Genomic DNA, 16,759 nt, shown 5'->3' on the forward strand with positions numbered 1-16,759 from the left:
AAGCAGATACTCGAAGCAGTAAACACCGCACAATGAGCTTATCTTGGTCGACGCTGATTGCAACCCCATTTGTCTGATCCGCTCAGCCGCCGCCACACATGTTTTGGCGGCCCGTCCCAGGTGCATAAGCCACGCCCACTAGGACCGGGGGTATTTCGTATTCATATCGGAAAAAGCGACTCTGACGGTCTGATCTGCGACACGCCAATCAGTGCCAGCTGTCAGTTGCGCGCAGTTAAACGTAATGGGCGGCAGGGATCAGGGAAGATCGACGGGGTACGGGGGGTTGGTGGATGTTGAAGGGAGTGCTTGAAACAGAGCCTCGGCAACCGGAGAGAAATTGATCGAGAAGAGTTCGCAGGATACCACTGTTCCGTGTCTGTACGTAAATAGGATATCTTGAGCCATGCTAGATGACGCAACAAGCTGCCACGCTGAAGTTAGGCACCTACTATAATACCCTGTTCATCGCCGAGGGGGGTTCCTCGTTTCTCGGCCGGTGGAGCATCCGATGCGGGTAATTTGTCTTTAAAGTTTATCACGATACAAGGGCGAAGGGAAGCAACGAGGCTGTGATGTTGGTGGCGTCAGTCGTAGTGGTGGAGTCGTGTCGACGGTGTGGTGTTGCAAGTGCATGCTTAGACCGCAGGTCAGACGTTGGTCGGCGGCCGCCTGAAGGAAGGCGACCAACAAGCTCCTCACGGCCGCATGCTTCTCAGCCACGGTGGAATTTAGTGGAATTAAGGTGTAGATGTATGGAAACCGGAGTAAGCGGCACTGGGTTGCTGGTACGTCAGAGTCAGCGGCACGCGGGATTGGTCCGGCGCGAAGAACATGACATCTGACGTTATGCGGTGCAGAATCGTGTGAACAACGGTATCTGGACGGGACGAGGATATATATTGAATACGCACGCATGCTCTGAAACCCTTGCGTCATCCGTATCGCCCACCATACTTCTCGCCATGGCTGCGAACCCGTCGAAACGGCCCGGCCAGCCGAAGCTGCGCACCAGCTGCGATCAATGCGGCGCGGCCAAGGTGAAGTGCGACCGCGGCCAGCCCGAGTGCGGCCGCTGCGTCTCCCACGGCAGGACATGCGTGTATGGGGTTTCACGGAAGATGGGGAAGCCGCCGCGAGTCAAGCTCCGGTCCAGCGTAAAGCGGATGCCGGACGACCAGCCCGGAGCCGGAGCCGGCGCTGCGGACGGCCGGAGGCTCGACGGGAGCGGTGGGAACGATGGTATTAGCACGCTTCATCAGCTATATAGCAGTACTAACGTAGTGCCAGTCTGGGATGCGGTGGATGAGAATTCCAACTGTATAGGCTTGGACGCGCTGGACGGCTTGTTCAGCGATATGGACGGCCAGTTTCTGCCCAACTCGCCTTCGCTCAATTTCGGGGAATGGGCTTTTACCGATCATTTTGGCAATCACCATCTATCTCCCATTCAACCAGGACTATTGCCCACGCCAGATTCGACCGACTGGGGGAGTTGCCCTTCAACAGAGGCTTCTACCACGCAGCCCACGGCACACCACTCTCCATCTGATACGTATTCCCGCTCAGGACGAACCCCGATGCCGCCTCTGAGCATGAGCGGCCACGACTGTCCTCGGGAAGCTTACGATATCCTCCGAAACCTCTCCTTTCCCAATCCCAGCAAGATCCCCTCGGCCGCGTCATCAAGCACCGCGGGCAATCAAGTACCCTTGGACCAGGTACTACGGCTTAATTCCGAGGCCAGCGAGCGACTTGGTCCCCTCCTGGCCTGCTCATGTGCTCGATCGCCACACCTAGCGTTTGTCTACGCGGCAATCATCTCCCGCGTGCTGCTCTGGTACCAGCAGGCGGCTGGCTCTACGCAGAGCGCTTCGTGGAGCCAGACCAGGCCAGACTGCTCCCTCGGCATGGGCGGCACAAAGGAGACGGCGACAGCGGCGTACACGACAGGGCTTGCTGTTGCGCCTTCGAAAATGGCCATTGGGACATTCAACGTCGACGACCTTCGCATCCAGACGGCCTTGAAGATCCAGTTGCTGTCGGGCGAGATGGGACGAGCTGGCCGGCTGATTGACCAGTTTACGTCACTAACCTCGAGTGGCCAGTGTCAGACGGATGAATCCAATTTTGGCAGCATTGATAGACTGTATCAAAGTTTACATTCGTGGCTGAGGGGCGAGCATTCGCGGATAGCCAATATGATGAGGCTAAAGTTGAGGGAGCTCAACACATGAATAGAGCATAGACCTAGGATGCCTTTCCTCTCGTATGCGCTACTGGTTGCACCTTGACCTCCGCCTCGTATTCATTTTCCGCTGTATGCTTCAGTGCTTAACGTCAACTGACGTGTCTCGCGGTTCGTAACCTCACCTGCCACAAACTGTCGCTATTTTGGCGCTTCGAATTGATCTCATCGCGTATTGGAATTAATTTGATGGCGACGATCAACATTCTTATACCTACCTCGGAAGGCATCGTGAGCCGGTAATGTCTTGTTGTATTAGGGTAGTAGCATAGCAGCTCTGAAGCCCGAGACCCGGGACCTCTACAATATGTCCACGGCGATTCAGTCGGTATTGATCGATGGCCTATATTGAACCTAAAAGCTATATTACAGGGGGCGCGAGCTCACTATGGGGGATGCACACCAGGATCATTCCCCGTGGCTGAGCCTCCACGTATGCCTCGGCACCCGACCGAACATGGGCGAATGCTGAGGCCGGGGTGACCGTCTTACATCCAGAATGTAAGAAGCGGACGGAGGTGTCTCCCATCGATATGGGCACGCCTTCTCACTCCCGAGGGAAGTTTGTTGGCCCGAATTTCGGTGCCCGAATGGTGTTGGGAGCATGTTGGGTTAATCAGCAGATTAGATGCAAGTTGTGCTTTGAGTGGGAGTGATTTCTGCTTGGACTCACTACTATTATTCATAATAAAAGTTGCCATGGCCCGTAGTAAGCTCTGACTCTCAACAATTACAGAAAACGGGAAATTGTGCGTTACAGCTGCAGGGATCATTCTGCCACCGCATAAACAAGGTCCGCTGGTAGTAATTGCTGGATTCATCATGCCCAAGATATTATGCCTTCACGGGCACGGCACAAGCGCGGCCATATTCAAATCCCAGACCGGTAAGTGCAAGGAGCTGACAGCTCGATTGCACCGCTTGTTCCTGGCTAACATTTGAACGCAGCTGCTTTCCGTGCAAAGCTCGACAGCAGCTTCATTTTCGACTTTGTCGACGCTCCGTTTCCCAGCCGCGGAGCCCCAGGTATTGACGCCATCTACAAAAGCGACACGTACACATGGTGGCCGCAGCCAACCTCGCAGGCCATCCGGGCATCCCACTCTTGGGTAGCGGACTACGCGCGTGAGCAAGGCGGCTACGATGCCGTTTGCTGCTTCTCACAGGGATGTTCGCTGGCCGCAAGCATGGCGCTGTATCGCGCAGTGGACGCAGCCACGGCACAAACGAATGGCCACAATTCCGATGAGCCTTTGCCCTTTCGGGCTGCCATCTTCATCTGTGGCGGCGTACCGCTGCCGGTGCTTGAACACATGGGGCTCGAGGTACCATCGCGCGCGCACGAAATCAACAAACGCACCGGCGAATTGTTGAATGGAACGGCCGGGCGACTGAATGAGCTGGCGGCAAACGTGAAGCTGATCAAGCGAGGCGTCGGCCTGTGGGACACGGGAAAGGGCGAGCTCATGCACGATCCCAAGGCCCGGCCGGAGCTGAGCGATGTCTTTGGCCTCGACTTCACCAGGTTCCCAAAGAGCGCGCGCATTAGCATCCCTACGGTGCACATCTACGGCTCCAAGGACCCCAGATGGCCGGCAGGCATTCAGCTGGCGGAGTTCTGCGAGGACAGGTTGGAGTATGACCACGGAGGCGGCCATGATATCCCACGATCGACCGAGGTGTCGAATAAGATTGCAGACATGATCACCCAACTAATGAGCCAAATCGAGAGCCCCGCAATGGGATATCAAGAGGGTGCCATCGGGAGCAACGGGAGCGGCGGGATTACGCAATTTGAACTGCTGAATCAGGGAATCAAGGTCAATCAATAGGGCAGTCGTGTTGAAATCAACGGAAATGCACTGAGACTGCACAGACACCGCCGAGAGGACGCGGAGGGATCGCCGTGACAGTCCGGAATGGGATTGCCGACGCCTCAACAAGTGCGATAAGAATCCCATGCTACCTCGACGATGCGGGTGAGACTCTAGACACAACTGTTGGGGGATTGTTGGGACGATGTGACGTACCGGCAGCGGCTGGGAATAGAACTGAGGATAGCAATACTCGGAATAGAGACTATAAACATCACCCACCTTCGTCACCACGAGCACGTCTCGACGTTGTTCATGTCCCTAGCGAGCCGTACTTCCGACTCAGACCTGCCATGCCAACCAAGCATCAATAGCGCGCCATGGTGGCCCGGGGAAACCGCTGGCCGAGCGACAGTCGCGACAACACCCTCTGGATGACGATGATGCGGATGCGTATACCACCACCTCCCCGTGGGCCCGGCCTCGCAGCGCAAATACGAAGCTGCTCCATAGTGGATTCTATCCGTCGCTCGCTCTCACCCTGCGCAGCTCAAGTTCCTGGCGCTCTCCACTGTCCCGCATCGGAAGCGATTTAGCTGCTCCCGGTCAGCGCTGGGCGGATACTCGGCCATCTGGGTGGCGAGTGAGAATCACAGCTGCGGCTGACGGCAGGCGGCAGTCGAGGAGAAGGGCCAGGAACGTCGAGTGAGGCCTTGAGGCTGTCAGATTGGGATCGGCGTCATCCACTTAGCCGAGCCAATGTCATTGCGCATCATAGGCCGGGAGATGTGCCTTAGTTGGCTTCATCTTCACCCACGCCGATAAGGTGAACAGCTGCTTGGACTTGTTTCATTTGACCGGAGAAATAGTCAATCAAACTGAGTTATCTGGATCGACATTGCCGTGCGGGGGAATAAGCTGGTGGACCTCGCTCACGCCGGCCAGGCCGCTGTGCCAGGTCGATCCTGGAGTGAAATGCCGTGTTTCCCCGTCGTACCCAAGATGGGGCAACAAGAGCCACAACGGTGAGCTGTGGGCCCTCGTCAGCTAAGGCTGCAGCTGGTCAGCTTGTGTTGATCTCTGGGCGCAACGTTAATCTGCTAGCGTAGCAATCCTCTCGGCGAGAAAACTGGCGAGAAACGTATGATGAGCGTCAGTCGATAGCTGCAAGTCCGGGTCCCGGCTTGGGGCCAACGGCAAATGGAGGCTCGTATTTTGCATTTTGAGGTGCATTTTCAGGTGCATTTTCAGGGACATGGTAGTATCGAGAGGGTTGCGTCTCTCCGCTCCTCCTCCATTGTACCTGAGACCTGAGACCTGAGACACGTTCTCGTATCACACGCGGCCGCATCAGTTGTCGCCCTGTTAGTGGATCCTATCGTAACGCCCCGCCGTCTTCACGCCATTCTTGCTCTAGGACTAGCATTGCCTCGAGGGGCGTGGAGACGGTAGTTATCCCACGGCGGGCCCCGGATCTGCGAGATATCCTCCGGCGACCGAAATGGCACGGAATCACGTCGGGCATCAAAGACTGCGTGTGACTGGCTCGCCGAGATGTCCCGTTTTACGCCGTACCCACTCAGTTGCCGGGCCTGACCTGGCAGGGCTGATGCGCTGATAATCATCTGCCGTAGATCGCTGCTGCATCGCCAGCTTGTTCTTGCATTCGCCTCGGTGTGACGCTGTCGCTGGTGGTGTTCTCACTATCTTGGCCGAGTTGCATCCATTGGATCTCTGCAAATGTCGTTATCAAAGGCTTCGTCGGTGGCATCTCTTTGCCCGCAACTGATGTCGAAGGCGCCCGTTGAGAGGGACAGGTTGATAGGGACTGACTGGCGCAGCCACACCTGGCCACTAGCTTGGGCAATCTGCAAAGCAACTATCAGCGCTCAAGATGACTTCATTGCGGTGGAGGGTCATTGCAGTGCAGGATGCGATGCAGAAACTAAAACTAAAACTATTGAAGCTTGATTATATCGTTACCCGACGAAATGGAATGCCTTACTGTATGAGTTACGGCATCTTCCGGGTACTAGGTGTGGAACTATATGTGCGCCACCGTCATTTGCAATGACTGCATCGTGTTGATCTATTTGATCATATTGGGCAAAATTGAAAGAAAATGGAATGGGAAGTCTTGGCGTCACATGGGATACTAGGCATTGTAGTTGGAGAAAGCACAGAAATCTGCTATTAACGTTTACGCAATGTCTAGTTGTATAGTTAATTAGCCGTCATCGTTCTAGGCCTATTTTCCATACGTGTGTGTGGTTGCCTGAGATTCCAAGCTTGTAGCCTTCAGCAAAGCTCTCGAGATCTCTTCCTGACGTTCAAGAATATAGCTGATGACCAGCGTCATGGTGGTCTTGGATCTTTAGAATAATGTCTCAAAATAGTAAACAGTCTCAAACTTGATCTCAGTTCAGCAGTGGCAAGAAAAATAAATTTGCAATTGTTTGTTCCTCTTCCTTCAGAAGAAAACCAGGTTCACATTCTACAATTGCGGATCTGTAAAGAAAAGAATATTTTGATATCGTTGTATTCGTCGTATCGTAGAGTTACGCGATACATCAATCACAGTGGTACCAACTCTTATCCATGTTCACCGCCAAGAGCGTTTGCAGTCCATGTGATTTTTCTAAGGCGGTCAGCTTAAAATGAAAGCCATTGTTGCGAGACTGTGCTATCCCGATCAAGTGTCCAAAAGAAACATTTGCGGCCTTCATCGTGTGTACAGTCGGACAATTTTCATGGCTTTGGTCACCAGCTACCACACAACCATTCTCACGATCTCATTACTCGACTGCGGCAGGTCATCTCCAACATTCTGAGTGATGGAAGTCGGGCTTAGTCGACCATCCCCTGATAATTTCCCCCGGGGTACTTCTGGAAATATCCTGCCCAGTCAGGGGAATTCTCAACGTAATAGAGCAACATTGGTCATATACCCGCACTCAGTGTTGAGAACACGGAGAGTTTCTATACTCGGTCGATAATCATTAAAGCACTATGGCCTTACATGTTTTGGGCCCGCTCGATACGGCCCTGTAGAACATAGACTCGAAGCACTACTCCGAGATGATTTCTGGTTGCGACGATGTTTGATCAAGGTTCCAGCACAACCTCCTGATAGCTTTTTGAAGAGGCCGGTAGAAATATTTATACTGATACTTGATCAAGAACTGATTTTCTGCTCGCTACTACGGCTCGCATTGGAGATGTGGATGGCATTCAATAAGTGTCTAGTATTATATAGAAGAAGAGGTAGGCTCTGGTTGTTGCACCAAAAGATCTACCCATACCTCAGTTACGAGTTGCGAAGGGTTAGAGGATATTCAGACACGAACGCATATATTACACATCCTTTTTTTTTCTCTCTTTAAACACAAATACCGCCTACAGTAATTGACACGGCACATAATGAAGACCTCTTAGATCGTACCAATAGATCTATAAACGGCTTCTAAGTTGCTCTTATGTTTCTTTACAGCCGCAAAAGTCATTCATCTTACATACCCTCAACAAGAGTGTGCGTATATTACTTATTGTCTGACCGGAGATTGAGTCGTGAGATTCGGGTGTTAGAGGCTGCAATTACCACTATTTGATATAGAAACGCATAGGGATTGAATAAAGCCATTCACTGGATGGCACGATTCAGTCAATTTCGCTCTTAAAAAGTACCGCATCTCTATATAATCGCAGAACAGCTAATGGTCCGATATACCGGTTCTAATCCTTAAAACATCAAGACGGTGAAATAACCTCACCTCCACCTCCACATCACCCACCCGAGAAATCCGGCACTCGTGATCCAATGGCCCCACGCTCTGAATCGCAACTTCTCTCCTCCATACAGCCAAACAACCAGCCCGTCGCCGAACCTCACAAGCGTCAGGACCGCCGCGACAGTTGTGAGGGCATCCTCGTTGCCTTGGCGCTGCAAGGCCATCATCGTCAAGCCGTAGGAAATCTCACGGATGCCCTTGAAGTACATGAGCGGCGACACGAAGCCACTGGTAGAGCCACCATCAGCGGTGGCCGGGGGAGAAGTACAAATGTGTGATTCAAGTGGCAAGCCGACATGACCGTATTCCTCTCTGGGTGAGAGGACTCCCATAACGCCGCGACCAAAGCAGGCTGCGCCCAGAGCGTAAGCGGGGATGGGTGAGAATATAGTCATTGTAAAATATGTTTCGACAGTAACTTGATAGAAAGTGCAAGTTTAGCTCGCATGGGATACCGACATGACTTTTCGGAGATGCGATGTTGAAGAAACAGATAAGCACGAATCGTGAAGCAATCTGACAATCCAAAGCGCAAGGCACGTGGATTGAACGGGTTCTGCCGTTTCTGACCGCTCAGTAATCGCACTGGCTGTGAGATGTTCCTCTCGGCTAAGTTATGAGAATACTTTTCTTGCAAAAATCCGACAGATGGCCATGTATAAGATGGTGATGGTCCCTGTATTACCTAGGTAGCGATATATAAACCTACACCCACCGTATCAAATGCTACTTCTGCGCGAGCCGTGGCCAAGCTTTTCAGTTCGCCAAGTGATTGATCTCAGACTGAGACTAAAACTCTTGGCCTTCTACTGTAGCGCGGAGCTATTCCTCAGGCGATTAGCGTGCACTCCCAATCTGCGGGGAAGGCAATTTGAAATGCGAATATTCATCACCTTCTTTATTCCTCGATACTCCGATGAATTGACACACTTTTTAAGTCGCCTTTCGACAAAATGCCGCCCTCTAATGAGGTTAATACTACTGTTCCATCATGGACACCTCTCCCAGAGCGAAAGAAACGTGGCCCCAAACCAAAACCACTCAAAGATCGCAAAGCTAGGCCGTCAAAACCGATTGTACGCCCTCAACGCTCATACACAAAGAAGAAGAAAGACGAGATTCTCATGTGGTTAATTCATCATCGGATTACGCGCCGTGGTGAGACAAGTCCGCCTTCAATAAGGGATGCTGAGCTTCACTTCAAAATCCCCTGCTCTACGATCCAAGGGTGGAAGCGGGCTTATGCCAAAGTCAGAGGCTTGCGCTTCGGTGACTCCATCCGTTTCGAATGACGCCAATATTCCAATTGTTGATTGAGCATGTTTAAAACATGTAAATATTCAGTGTGCATATGTGCATCTGAAGTGTAGGGAACCTTGATGATTGTTGGTGCAAGGAAGTTGGAACATTCGCATTACCCACTACTTCGACTTGAGTCCGCGTCTAGGGAACCTCAGCTAGCTTTGTCTATGGCAATTCGATTTTCAGTCTCCATTTTCGCTTATATCGTCACGCTTGGCTTTCTCCTGGCCGTGACTAACGCTCAGGCATCTCTGACTGACCCCCTCGGGCTCATGAGTTTTGCGAGTTGCAATAAAAACACAGATCCATTTTCCATTGGTTAAATATGCCATTGCATTGCTTCGTCAGCCGATTGGTCATTTTATTGACTGTCTCGGGCTACACATGGCACCGCATTGGTCATTCCAGTAACAATGGGTAGAGCTTGCTCCTTGAATAGCTACGGATTTTGATGGAGTATTTCTTCAGGGGACAGTCAGGAGCCATGATGGTGTTATGTCTGGCATATTAAGCTTCCTGTACTGGGTGATTCGAAGCGACATCACATTTCTGTGAGGCGAAGCAACAAAGTCTGGGTCTTTGGGGCAGTGCTGGATCTAATAGCACCCCAAACCTCGCGGCTGCGTCCAGACATTTCGACCTGAAGACTCCATCTTGCTACTCTGAGCGTTCTGAATCTATATGGAGATTATTTGTATCAACTAGAGAACGTGATGCAAATCTGAGTCTGTATGACAAAGATTAATGCCCGGTCAACCTTGGTCTCCGAGTTTCTGGCTCACCCTATACTTGGGGCAGTGCCAATTTCGGACCAAATATCCGCAACTATCGTATGACTTTGATTCATGTGATGATATTGAGTGAGCTAAAGAAATTTAACCGAATGGAGACTCAAAACTGTCTAGCACTCGATTGTCTAACTGAAAAGCGGCTGTGCGGCACGACGCCCGACACTGCCCCCTCAAAGCAATCGAGTCTGCCTAACAATGGGTAAAGTGAGGCGGTTGCTGCGCCCAACTTCTCTAAATGGAAGGTAGGAATATCAGGCGGGTGCGATTTGGTCGGGTAGATGGATGGAGAGTGGTTGATAGAAGCGAGTTATCACGTAGATGGGATGGTCCGTTTACGACAACGGCGGTGGCTGGGCTGTTGCATTGCATCTAGATAATGCAGGAAAAGACCTCGTGGGACGTGTATTGGATGGAAGAGAAGATCGGGCAACATGATGAGGTTGACTGACCATGAATCCAATATCAACGCTCAACCGGCCAATTGATGGCGATTCATTTAGCCTGTGTCCCCATCTCACAGCCACGATCACCAAGATCGGGCGATTAGCTTCCCCCGCGCTCACTCAACAGGGAATCGGCCGAGGAAATCACTGCTCCGCCGACTCAGCCCCAGTGGCGCAGTGCCAAGACAGAAATGTGCTTAAAGGCGTCATTTCTCGGCTGCTTTTCCGTGCGAGCCCACCACCATTGTGACGTCGACGAGACGAGCATTCGTCCGTTTTGTTAGCTTCGGACAACGTCTTGGCACTTCTCTTGGCATTCATCTTGGCATTCATCTTCTCATCTTGACCCTCTGAGTCTCATCTTGATACGGCCATCATCTATCTGTGTCTGAGAGGCATTCAACACTCACGACAACTCAGCCAAGCCCAGGCCAATCTCACTCTCGGCACCCTCCGAAATGGCTGCCCCTCCTTCTTATCAGGACGCTGAGGCGGGGGCGTCTCTCGCAGAACAGGCGCCGCCCAGCGAAAAGGCATTCTTTGGAACGCTCAACCTCGCGCAAACCCCGAAGCAACCAGAATCTAACACCTGCCTCGCCCATCTCCGGCTGCTGTTTGCCTTCCAGACGCTGAAGGAAGACATCGGCTACACTGATGGCTTGTGGGGGCTATGGGATACTCGCGTTGAGGGGGGCAAGGCTGTGACCAAGGAGGGAAAAGTCCATGAACCCGTTCCAATCGACTCCAAGCGAGAGGTTCCAATCGACTCGAAGCAAGAGGTTCCCACCGATAAGCACCTGCTGCTCAGCCAGATCCGCGAAAAGCGCTGGGCTCTCTTCGTCGCGCGTGCTGTTGACCGATATGAAGCCTGGTGGAGTTCGCTCGCCGAGGGATCTGGCTTGAATGAGCATGAGATTGATGACCCTGATTCCGCTGCGTACGCAAAATTCCCCAGCTTCCATGATACCCAGTACTGGGCTCAGAGATCACTGCCACCGCTTGGTAAGCTCTTCAATCATCCCTGCCATGTTCTCCGCTAACTGGACTCAAGATGTCTTGATGGTCTACCACGCTCACATGCTGAACCCTTACAATTTCCTGGAAGACTGTCTACGCGCTGGACTCCGTGACCTCTGGGGTAACGGAATGCCATGGCAACTGGTCAATGCCGCCATCGACGGCAGCTTCAACTACAACGTGTCCGACGACCACAAAGCCCACTGGGTTGCATCGACAGGCCGCTCATGGGAAAACGCAGAGGACCCCCTCGTCAAGTCACTCACTTGCCCTGTCTGCAGCACCCTCGTCAGCATTCCATGGACGACGTGCAACCTGGACGAGAATCCGAAAACAACCGACGACCCTGGTCTGATCGGATCTGGATATGGCGATGGACAGCTCGACATAGCCTGCTCCAGCTGCGGAACGCGCATCAACAGGGAACTTCTCAGTGTCGCAAAGTTCTGTAACGATGCTCGGGACCTCTTGATCAAGAACTTGCCCATGCCTGGCACTGTGCTCGATCCCATCAGCGGAGAGCCGGAGCCATTCCAGCCGAGGTTGAAGGACCAGTTGAACCCTCAAACCTTTCCGAATCGCATGATCAAACTCGTGCTTCGGATCGAGATCCAGGATCTGCTCAAGAACCCAAACCCAGCCCAGCCGCCGACAATTGACACGGTGCGCAAGATGGTCGAAGACGTCATTGGCAAGCAGAGCGCCTTGCGCGTTGTTGACCAAGGCTCTCCCGCCTCCCGCTCGATGCGGCCCATGAAGGTTGCCCCCATCACACGCTTGTGCGTGCGTAAGATGATGAGCCGGTATTGGGAAAACTTCAGCCCGTTCGCGCTGGATCTGTGTGGCGCAACCATGCGCCAGGGCATCTTCTCAGAGAAGATGTACAAGATCGACTGGCTGCACTCGCCCGCCGCGCGTGAGACGATGGACCGGCTCTGCATCAAGTACCAGCGCTTCGTTACTATCATGGCTGAGAATCCAAGGGGAATCGCCGTGCCTACTCTTGACGTCGACTTGGCCTGGCACACGCACCAGCTTTCCCCGTCGGCCTACTACGCTTACACCAAGGCGGCGACGAAGAAGTTCATCCGCCACGACGACAAGGTCGACGAGGATAACCTGAAGCGAGGATTCGAGTGGACGAGCAAGACTTATCAGGAGAAATACGGTGAAGTGTATTCTGAATGCACGTGCTGGTATTGCGAATCAGTGCGAACGTCGCACATCTCGTCCATTGGCAAGGTTCTCGGCATGTCCACCAACGAGAAGAGTAAGTCCCAAATTCCCAAGGATTTACACAGTGACAGTACTTGACTGACATATTTGCAGTTGACGATAAGTTCTACAAGTCAGGCAACGCCAGTTTCTGTCCGCCTGACAATTCGGCCCATATATCCTCGCACAACGCCGTGGACCCTGGCTCGAGCATTCCAGGGCCCGAAGCACTGGTGCGCAAACGGATGCAAGAAATCCACCAGCGTCGACTGGAGGACCAGTACGAGAAGGCTCGCAAGCGCGCTGAGAAGAAGGGGCGTAAGCTACCTCCCAGGCAGCAATACTACGACCATTGGGGGTACAGCTACTACAGTGAGTCCGAGTGTCTACGCTCTTCTGTGACTATTCATCAACTAATCACCTGCGGGTTTAGTGTACGGACCGTGGATGTACCCGATGTACTTCACGCCCGGCATGTATTACGGCTACCCTGGCTACGCGTCCACCAGCGGAGGCGCCTGTGCAGCCGGAAGCTGCGGCGGCGGCGTCGCAGCTGGAACTTGTGGAAGCCCTGGCGGATGCTCCGCTGGTGGCTGTGGTGGTGGAGATGGGGGAGGTGGTGGAGGATGTGGAGGAGGAGGAGGGTGTGGAGGAGGCGGAGGTGGATGTGGAGGAGGAGGTGGCAGTTAGGTGTTGATCTGAAGGTGGAGGTGGAGGTGGAGGTAGCAGTTAACTATCGCTTTGAAGTGCTTCGAGATAATACGTGTGCGTCCTTTTAGTACGATCTAATATCATTGATTTACCTGCGAACAATCTTCTCTTCGTTGAGTCAGGTCTCGGAAGTGGTCATTGAGCTATAGCAAAGTGTCGTTCAGCTTGCCTTGTCCACTCTGTTTCTTTTCATTGTATCTTCTTCTTCCTCATAATCTGGCGGGATACCTATAGTAATACTCTACCAGACATGCAGTATGCCTTCAGTTGATATGCTGGTATAGTCGATTCCGGAATTACAACATTATTCAATCCGTATTATGGGACTAATTAATATGGCGGTGAACGTTTTTGAACAAGCATAATTAGGGACAAAGTAACCCAATAAGCTGAAAGAAGCACTCTTTATTAATAAGAAGGCTTTTGTGTAAGTTGAGGCCGCTTCTGTGCCTACCATTTTTAAGACCCTGTCGCGATTTTATCCAAGGCCAGCCATAATTGGTTTGATATACGTAAAATGGCCATGACTGTGAAAATGGATAGTCCGTTGCACAATATGAATCATTCTGGCCCCATAGAATCATGCTTTCTTTTTTCCGGTGATGTTGCCTGACCTGATTTATGGACATATGCCTGTGGGCATCTCCGAACTCCTGCGGACCACAGACTCGTTAATTGGCCAATCCGAGCTGAGAACAGAACCAGGTTTCAATCCTTCTCCATCCTCGAATCCACAGAGCGGTCAAGACAACGCGGGACCAGAAATCCTAACTTTGAACCTCAAATAGCGTCGTCACTTCCCTAAAGAATTAAAAAGTGACTGCGGGGAAATATAGCTCATTTTACCGCGTAATTATAGAACCGTAATGGGCATGTGAAGAACCATGGCAGTGCTCCAAGTCAATTGAGAACTACAGAATAATTCACTCTGCGCGGGAAAACGGCGGGTTAGTGCTGACTCTGCTCAAGGGGCCCTGGAGATATCCACATTGGAAATGTCAGCCCATAAGTAGACAATTTCGCGAGATAAATCTTCGTTTTAAAGCATACCTACGGAGTGCTTCGGCGTCATTTGAAGTGTCTTTGGAGACCTGGAAAACAGAATCATCTTGGCCACCCGAAGTGATTCTACGCAACGCATGGTATCGAATTCCAAAGAAACAGAAGCCCCCCATGCCATCGCAGTAAGGTGGATCTTATTGTTGACTACAGTGCATTTTATCCTCGAAGCTAAATGCTCTGTCAACCAGCGCAGCCATGGAAAACTCGGAGATGCGCCGCCCTTGGTCCTTTGGGAAGAAAATCCTCTTCATGTTTCTGAGCCTAGGCGCAGGTATACTATGCGCTCTAGGGCAGCATTTATTCTACAATGGCCTGGATGGAAAGCCACCTCCGGATTCATCATTGGACGTCTGGCACGGAGTGTCCAAACAAAAGGTCAATATTGCAATTGGTAACGCTCTGGCCTTTTGCACCAAAGCCTTCCTGGCGGTTGCCATTGCAGCTGCGCATGATCAAATCAGCTGGAGAGCAATAAAAAGCCGCCCTGCGGAGATTGGTCTGATAGACTCTCTGTTTTCGTCCAGAGATGACTGGATGAGCGCTCTCAACGCTCGAATGTGGTGGCACATGCCTTTTCCGGCGTTTCTGCTCCTCTTGTTCTGGTGAATATTCTCAATTTAAGGATTTCTGTCTGCTCCATGGTACTAACGCAAAATAGGGTGCTCCAGCTTGCACCGCTCATCACACCCTCCGCGCTCACTATCAAGACGGCGTGGCTGAACACGACGGAAAGCACTCGCGTGTCCCAGGCTGACTTTACAAGCATGAACTTTGTGTCGGTTTCCTGGACTTATACGGATATTTATAGAGCCTTGGACAGGACCGAATGGCAGTCGACCGACTTGGCATACGAAAAGCCCCAATTCTCCGTAAAGAAGGCTGTCCAGGGCTCTCTGATCTCAAATGCGGTCCTGTCAATCCCTGCCCCCTCGGTGAATTCCTCGTGGAATCTGGACTTCCACGGCCCGGCTTTGAAATGCACAGCTCTCACCAACGACAGCGATGGATCACTCAGAACTCGCATCTTCACACAGTATGCCGAGGCGTGGAATTATGGGGCACTTGGCACATGGATGACATATCTCTCCTGGCTCCCTTCTGGGACGGGGGTGAATAGCAGCTTACCGTACACCTTCTCTGGAAACGACTCATGGACTCCTCGCTCAACGATAGCCGGCGGCGAGCCGCTTGCGCTTTATGTTATGGTTCTTCCAAAGGATTCGCCTCCAGATCCACATCACAACATCACTACCGAGGGCATTGTCGACTACATGAAAGAGACGACATATGTGTGGCAGATTGCACTGCAAAATGTTTCATACAACACCAAATTCAGCTATCCAAATGGAGTCCAGGAGATAACGCTCAACACCTCGGATCCCTTGAATAGTGTGGATTATTTGTCCGGATACAGCTCCTTTGTGGCAACATCAAGTTTGACCTATGACCCAAACTTGACCCAGATTGCACTGAATCAGTCGGCCGTCGAGAATTTCGCCTATCAATCGGTAATGGACGCATTCTCATCCATGTTCGTGGGAAATGTCACAATCGTGGACTCAAGTGTTGGAGACACGGTTTCAACCCAGCTGAATATGCGAACGAATATGGACATGACGCCTTTAATCCACGCCAAGGAGATGGCAAATATCTCCCAGGCACTCGGATCGGAGAACTCAAACTTCGGTAACGTGGACTGGGATGGGAAAAGTGTGTACCAGCAAGAGACTACAACACGGTCCGTGACGGACTTGATGGAAGAGATGTTTCATAACGCCACCCTCAGCTTGATGAATCAAGCTTCTTTGAAGTGAGCATAGGCTGTCCGCGTCGGCTGAGATTCAACAGTAGAATACTAATTTGAGTGATAGTCCCAACATCTCGTCTCCATACGCACCACCAGAAGTTGACGTCCATAAATGGACTTCTCAGAGCGTTTACGCGTATTCACCAAGCACCCTCTGGATCACTTACGGAATCGCCATCTTTATTTCCACCGTTAGTGTCTTGGCAGGGTCAGCTGTGGTGATAACGTCCCAGGCTGCGTACACCAGCCAATTTTCGACGTTCCTCCGAGTCTCGCAGAACATCTATCTGCACGACAAGGTGATTGCACCTCAGGATAGGAGCGGCAAGGACCCGCTACCTAAGTATTTGCAGAGAATGGTAGCAGGGTTTCCTCAAGAAGGCGGGTCGGAGTTGGAGCAGAAAGGCGAAATGCAGAACTTGCGGGGAACGGGAGGCATAAATGGCATTGAGATCTCAGAACACAGTGACCAAAGGTAATCTGAGCCTCTTTAGCTTCCAAGGACGGTAGTGCGAGTGAAGGTGTGAGGAGGCCAGGGCCTCGTAGGTATCAAGTAGAATT

General features: G+C 51.9%; 6 protein-coding genes across 6 annotated transcripts; 5 read left to right on the forward strand and 1 right to left on the reverse strand.

The window, feature by feature from the left end:
- The first annotated feature begins 945 nt into the window (after nt 1-945).
- BGZ61DRAFT_459215 (uncharacterized protein) lies at nt 946-2,487 on the forward strand. The gene is made up of 2 exons (XM_046246873.1): nt 946-1,242; nt 1,291-2,487. The coding sequence occupies exons 1-2, from the start codon at nt 966-968 to the stop codon at nt 2,235-2,237; spliced, it is 1,224 nt and encodes a 407-aa protein (XP_046099363.1). The 5' UTR covers nt 946-965; the 3' UTR covers nt 2,238-2,487.
- Nucleotides 2,488-3,070: 583 nt separating this feature from the next.
- BGZ61DRAFT_362452 (ef-hand calcium-binding domain protein) lies at nt 3,071-4,080 on the forward strand (the record flags this gene model as incomplete). Its single annotated transcript, XM_046241363.1, has 2 exons — nt 3,071-3,134; nt 3,197-4,080. 2 exons carry the CDS (start codon nt 3,071-3,073, stop codon nt 4,078-4,080), a joined length of 948 nt encoding a protein of 315 aa, XP_046099364.1.
- A 3,557-nt stretch (nt 4,081-7,637) lies between these two features.
- Nucleotides 7,638-8,341, reverse strand: BGZ61DRAFT_459221 (uncharacterized protein). The gene has a single exon (XM_046246874.1). It carries the CDS (start codon nt 8,243-8,245, stop codon nt 7,829-7,831), a length of 417 nt encoding a protein of 138 aa, XP_046099365.1. The 5' UTR covers nt 8,246-8,341; the 3' UTR covers nt 7,638-7,828.
- Nucleotides 8,342-8,875: 534 nt separating this feature from the next.
- BGZ61DRAFT_459222 (uncharacterized protein) lies at nt 8,876-9,362 on the forward strand. Its single transcript, XM_046246875.1, has one exon. The coding sequence runs from the start codon at nt 8,975-8,977 to the stop codon at nt 9,140-9,142; it is 168 nt and encodes a 55-aa protein (XP_046099366.1). The 5' UTR covers nt 8,876-8,974; the 3' UTR covers nt 9,143-9,362.
- Nucleotides 9,363-10,844: 1,482 nt separating this feature from the next.
- BGZ61DRAFT_362285 (uncharacterized protein) lies at nt 10,845-13,308 on the forward strand (the record flags this gene model as incomplete). Its single annotated transcript, XM_046241349.1, has 4 exons — nt 10,845-11,388; nt 11,438-12,673; nt 12,733-12,990; nt 13,052-13,308. The coding sequence occupies 4 exons, from the start codon at nt 10,845-10,847 to the stop codon at nt 13,306-13,308; spliced, it is 2,295 nt and encodes a 764-aa protein (XP_046099367.1).
- Nucleotides 13,309-14,586: 1,278 nt separating this feature from the next.
- BGZ61DRAFT_537017 (uncharacterized protein) lies at nt 14,587-16,677 on the forward strand (the record flags this gene model as incomplete). The annotated part of the gene is made up of 3 exons (XM_046254483.1): nt 14,587-14,993; nt 15,050-16,201; nt 16,263-16,677. 3 exons carry the CDS (start codon nt 14,587-14,589, stop codon nt 16,675-16,677), a joined length of 1,974 nt encoding a protein of 657 aa, XP_046099368.1.
- Between the last annotated feature and the right edge of the window lie 82 nt (nt 16,678-16,759).

Source organism: Ilyonectria robusta, assembly GCF_021365365.1.
Source record: "Ilyonectria robusta strain PMI_751 chromosome Unknown BGZ61scaffold_22, whole genome shotgun sequence".
NCBI lineage: Eukaryota > Fungi > Ascomycota > Sordariomycetes > Hypocreales > Nectriaceae > Ilyonectria > Ilyonectria robusta.

Excerpts from the sequence above, each read along its gene's own strand:
- BGZ61DRAFT_459221 (XM_046246874.1), bottom strand. The coding sequence starts at position 8,245 with ATGACTATATTCTCACCCATCCCCGCTTACGCTCTGGGCGCAGCCTGC.
- BGZ61DRAFT_459215 (XM_046246873.1), top strand. The coding sequence starts at position 966 with ATGGCTGCGAACCCGTCGAAACGGCCCGGCCAGCCGAAGCTGCGCACC. Across the intron at positions 1,243-1,290 it reads CGGGAGCGGTGGGAACGATG|TCTGGGATGCGGTGGATGAG; the intron begins GTATTAGCACGC and ends ACGTAGTGCCAG.
- BGZ61DRAFT_459222 (XM_046246875.1), top strand. The coding sequence starts at position 8,975 with ATGTGGTTAATTCATCATCGGATTACGCGCCGTGGTGAGACAAGTCCG.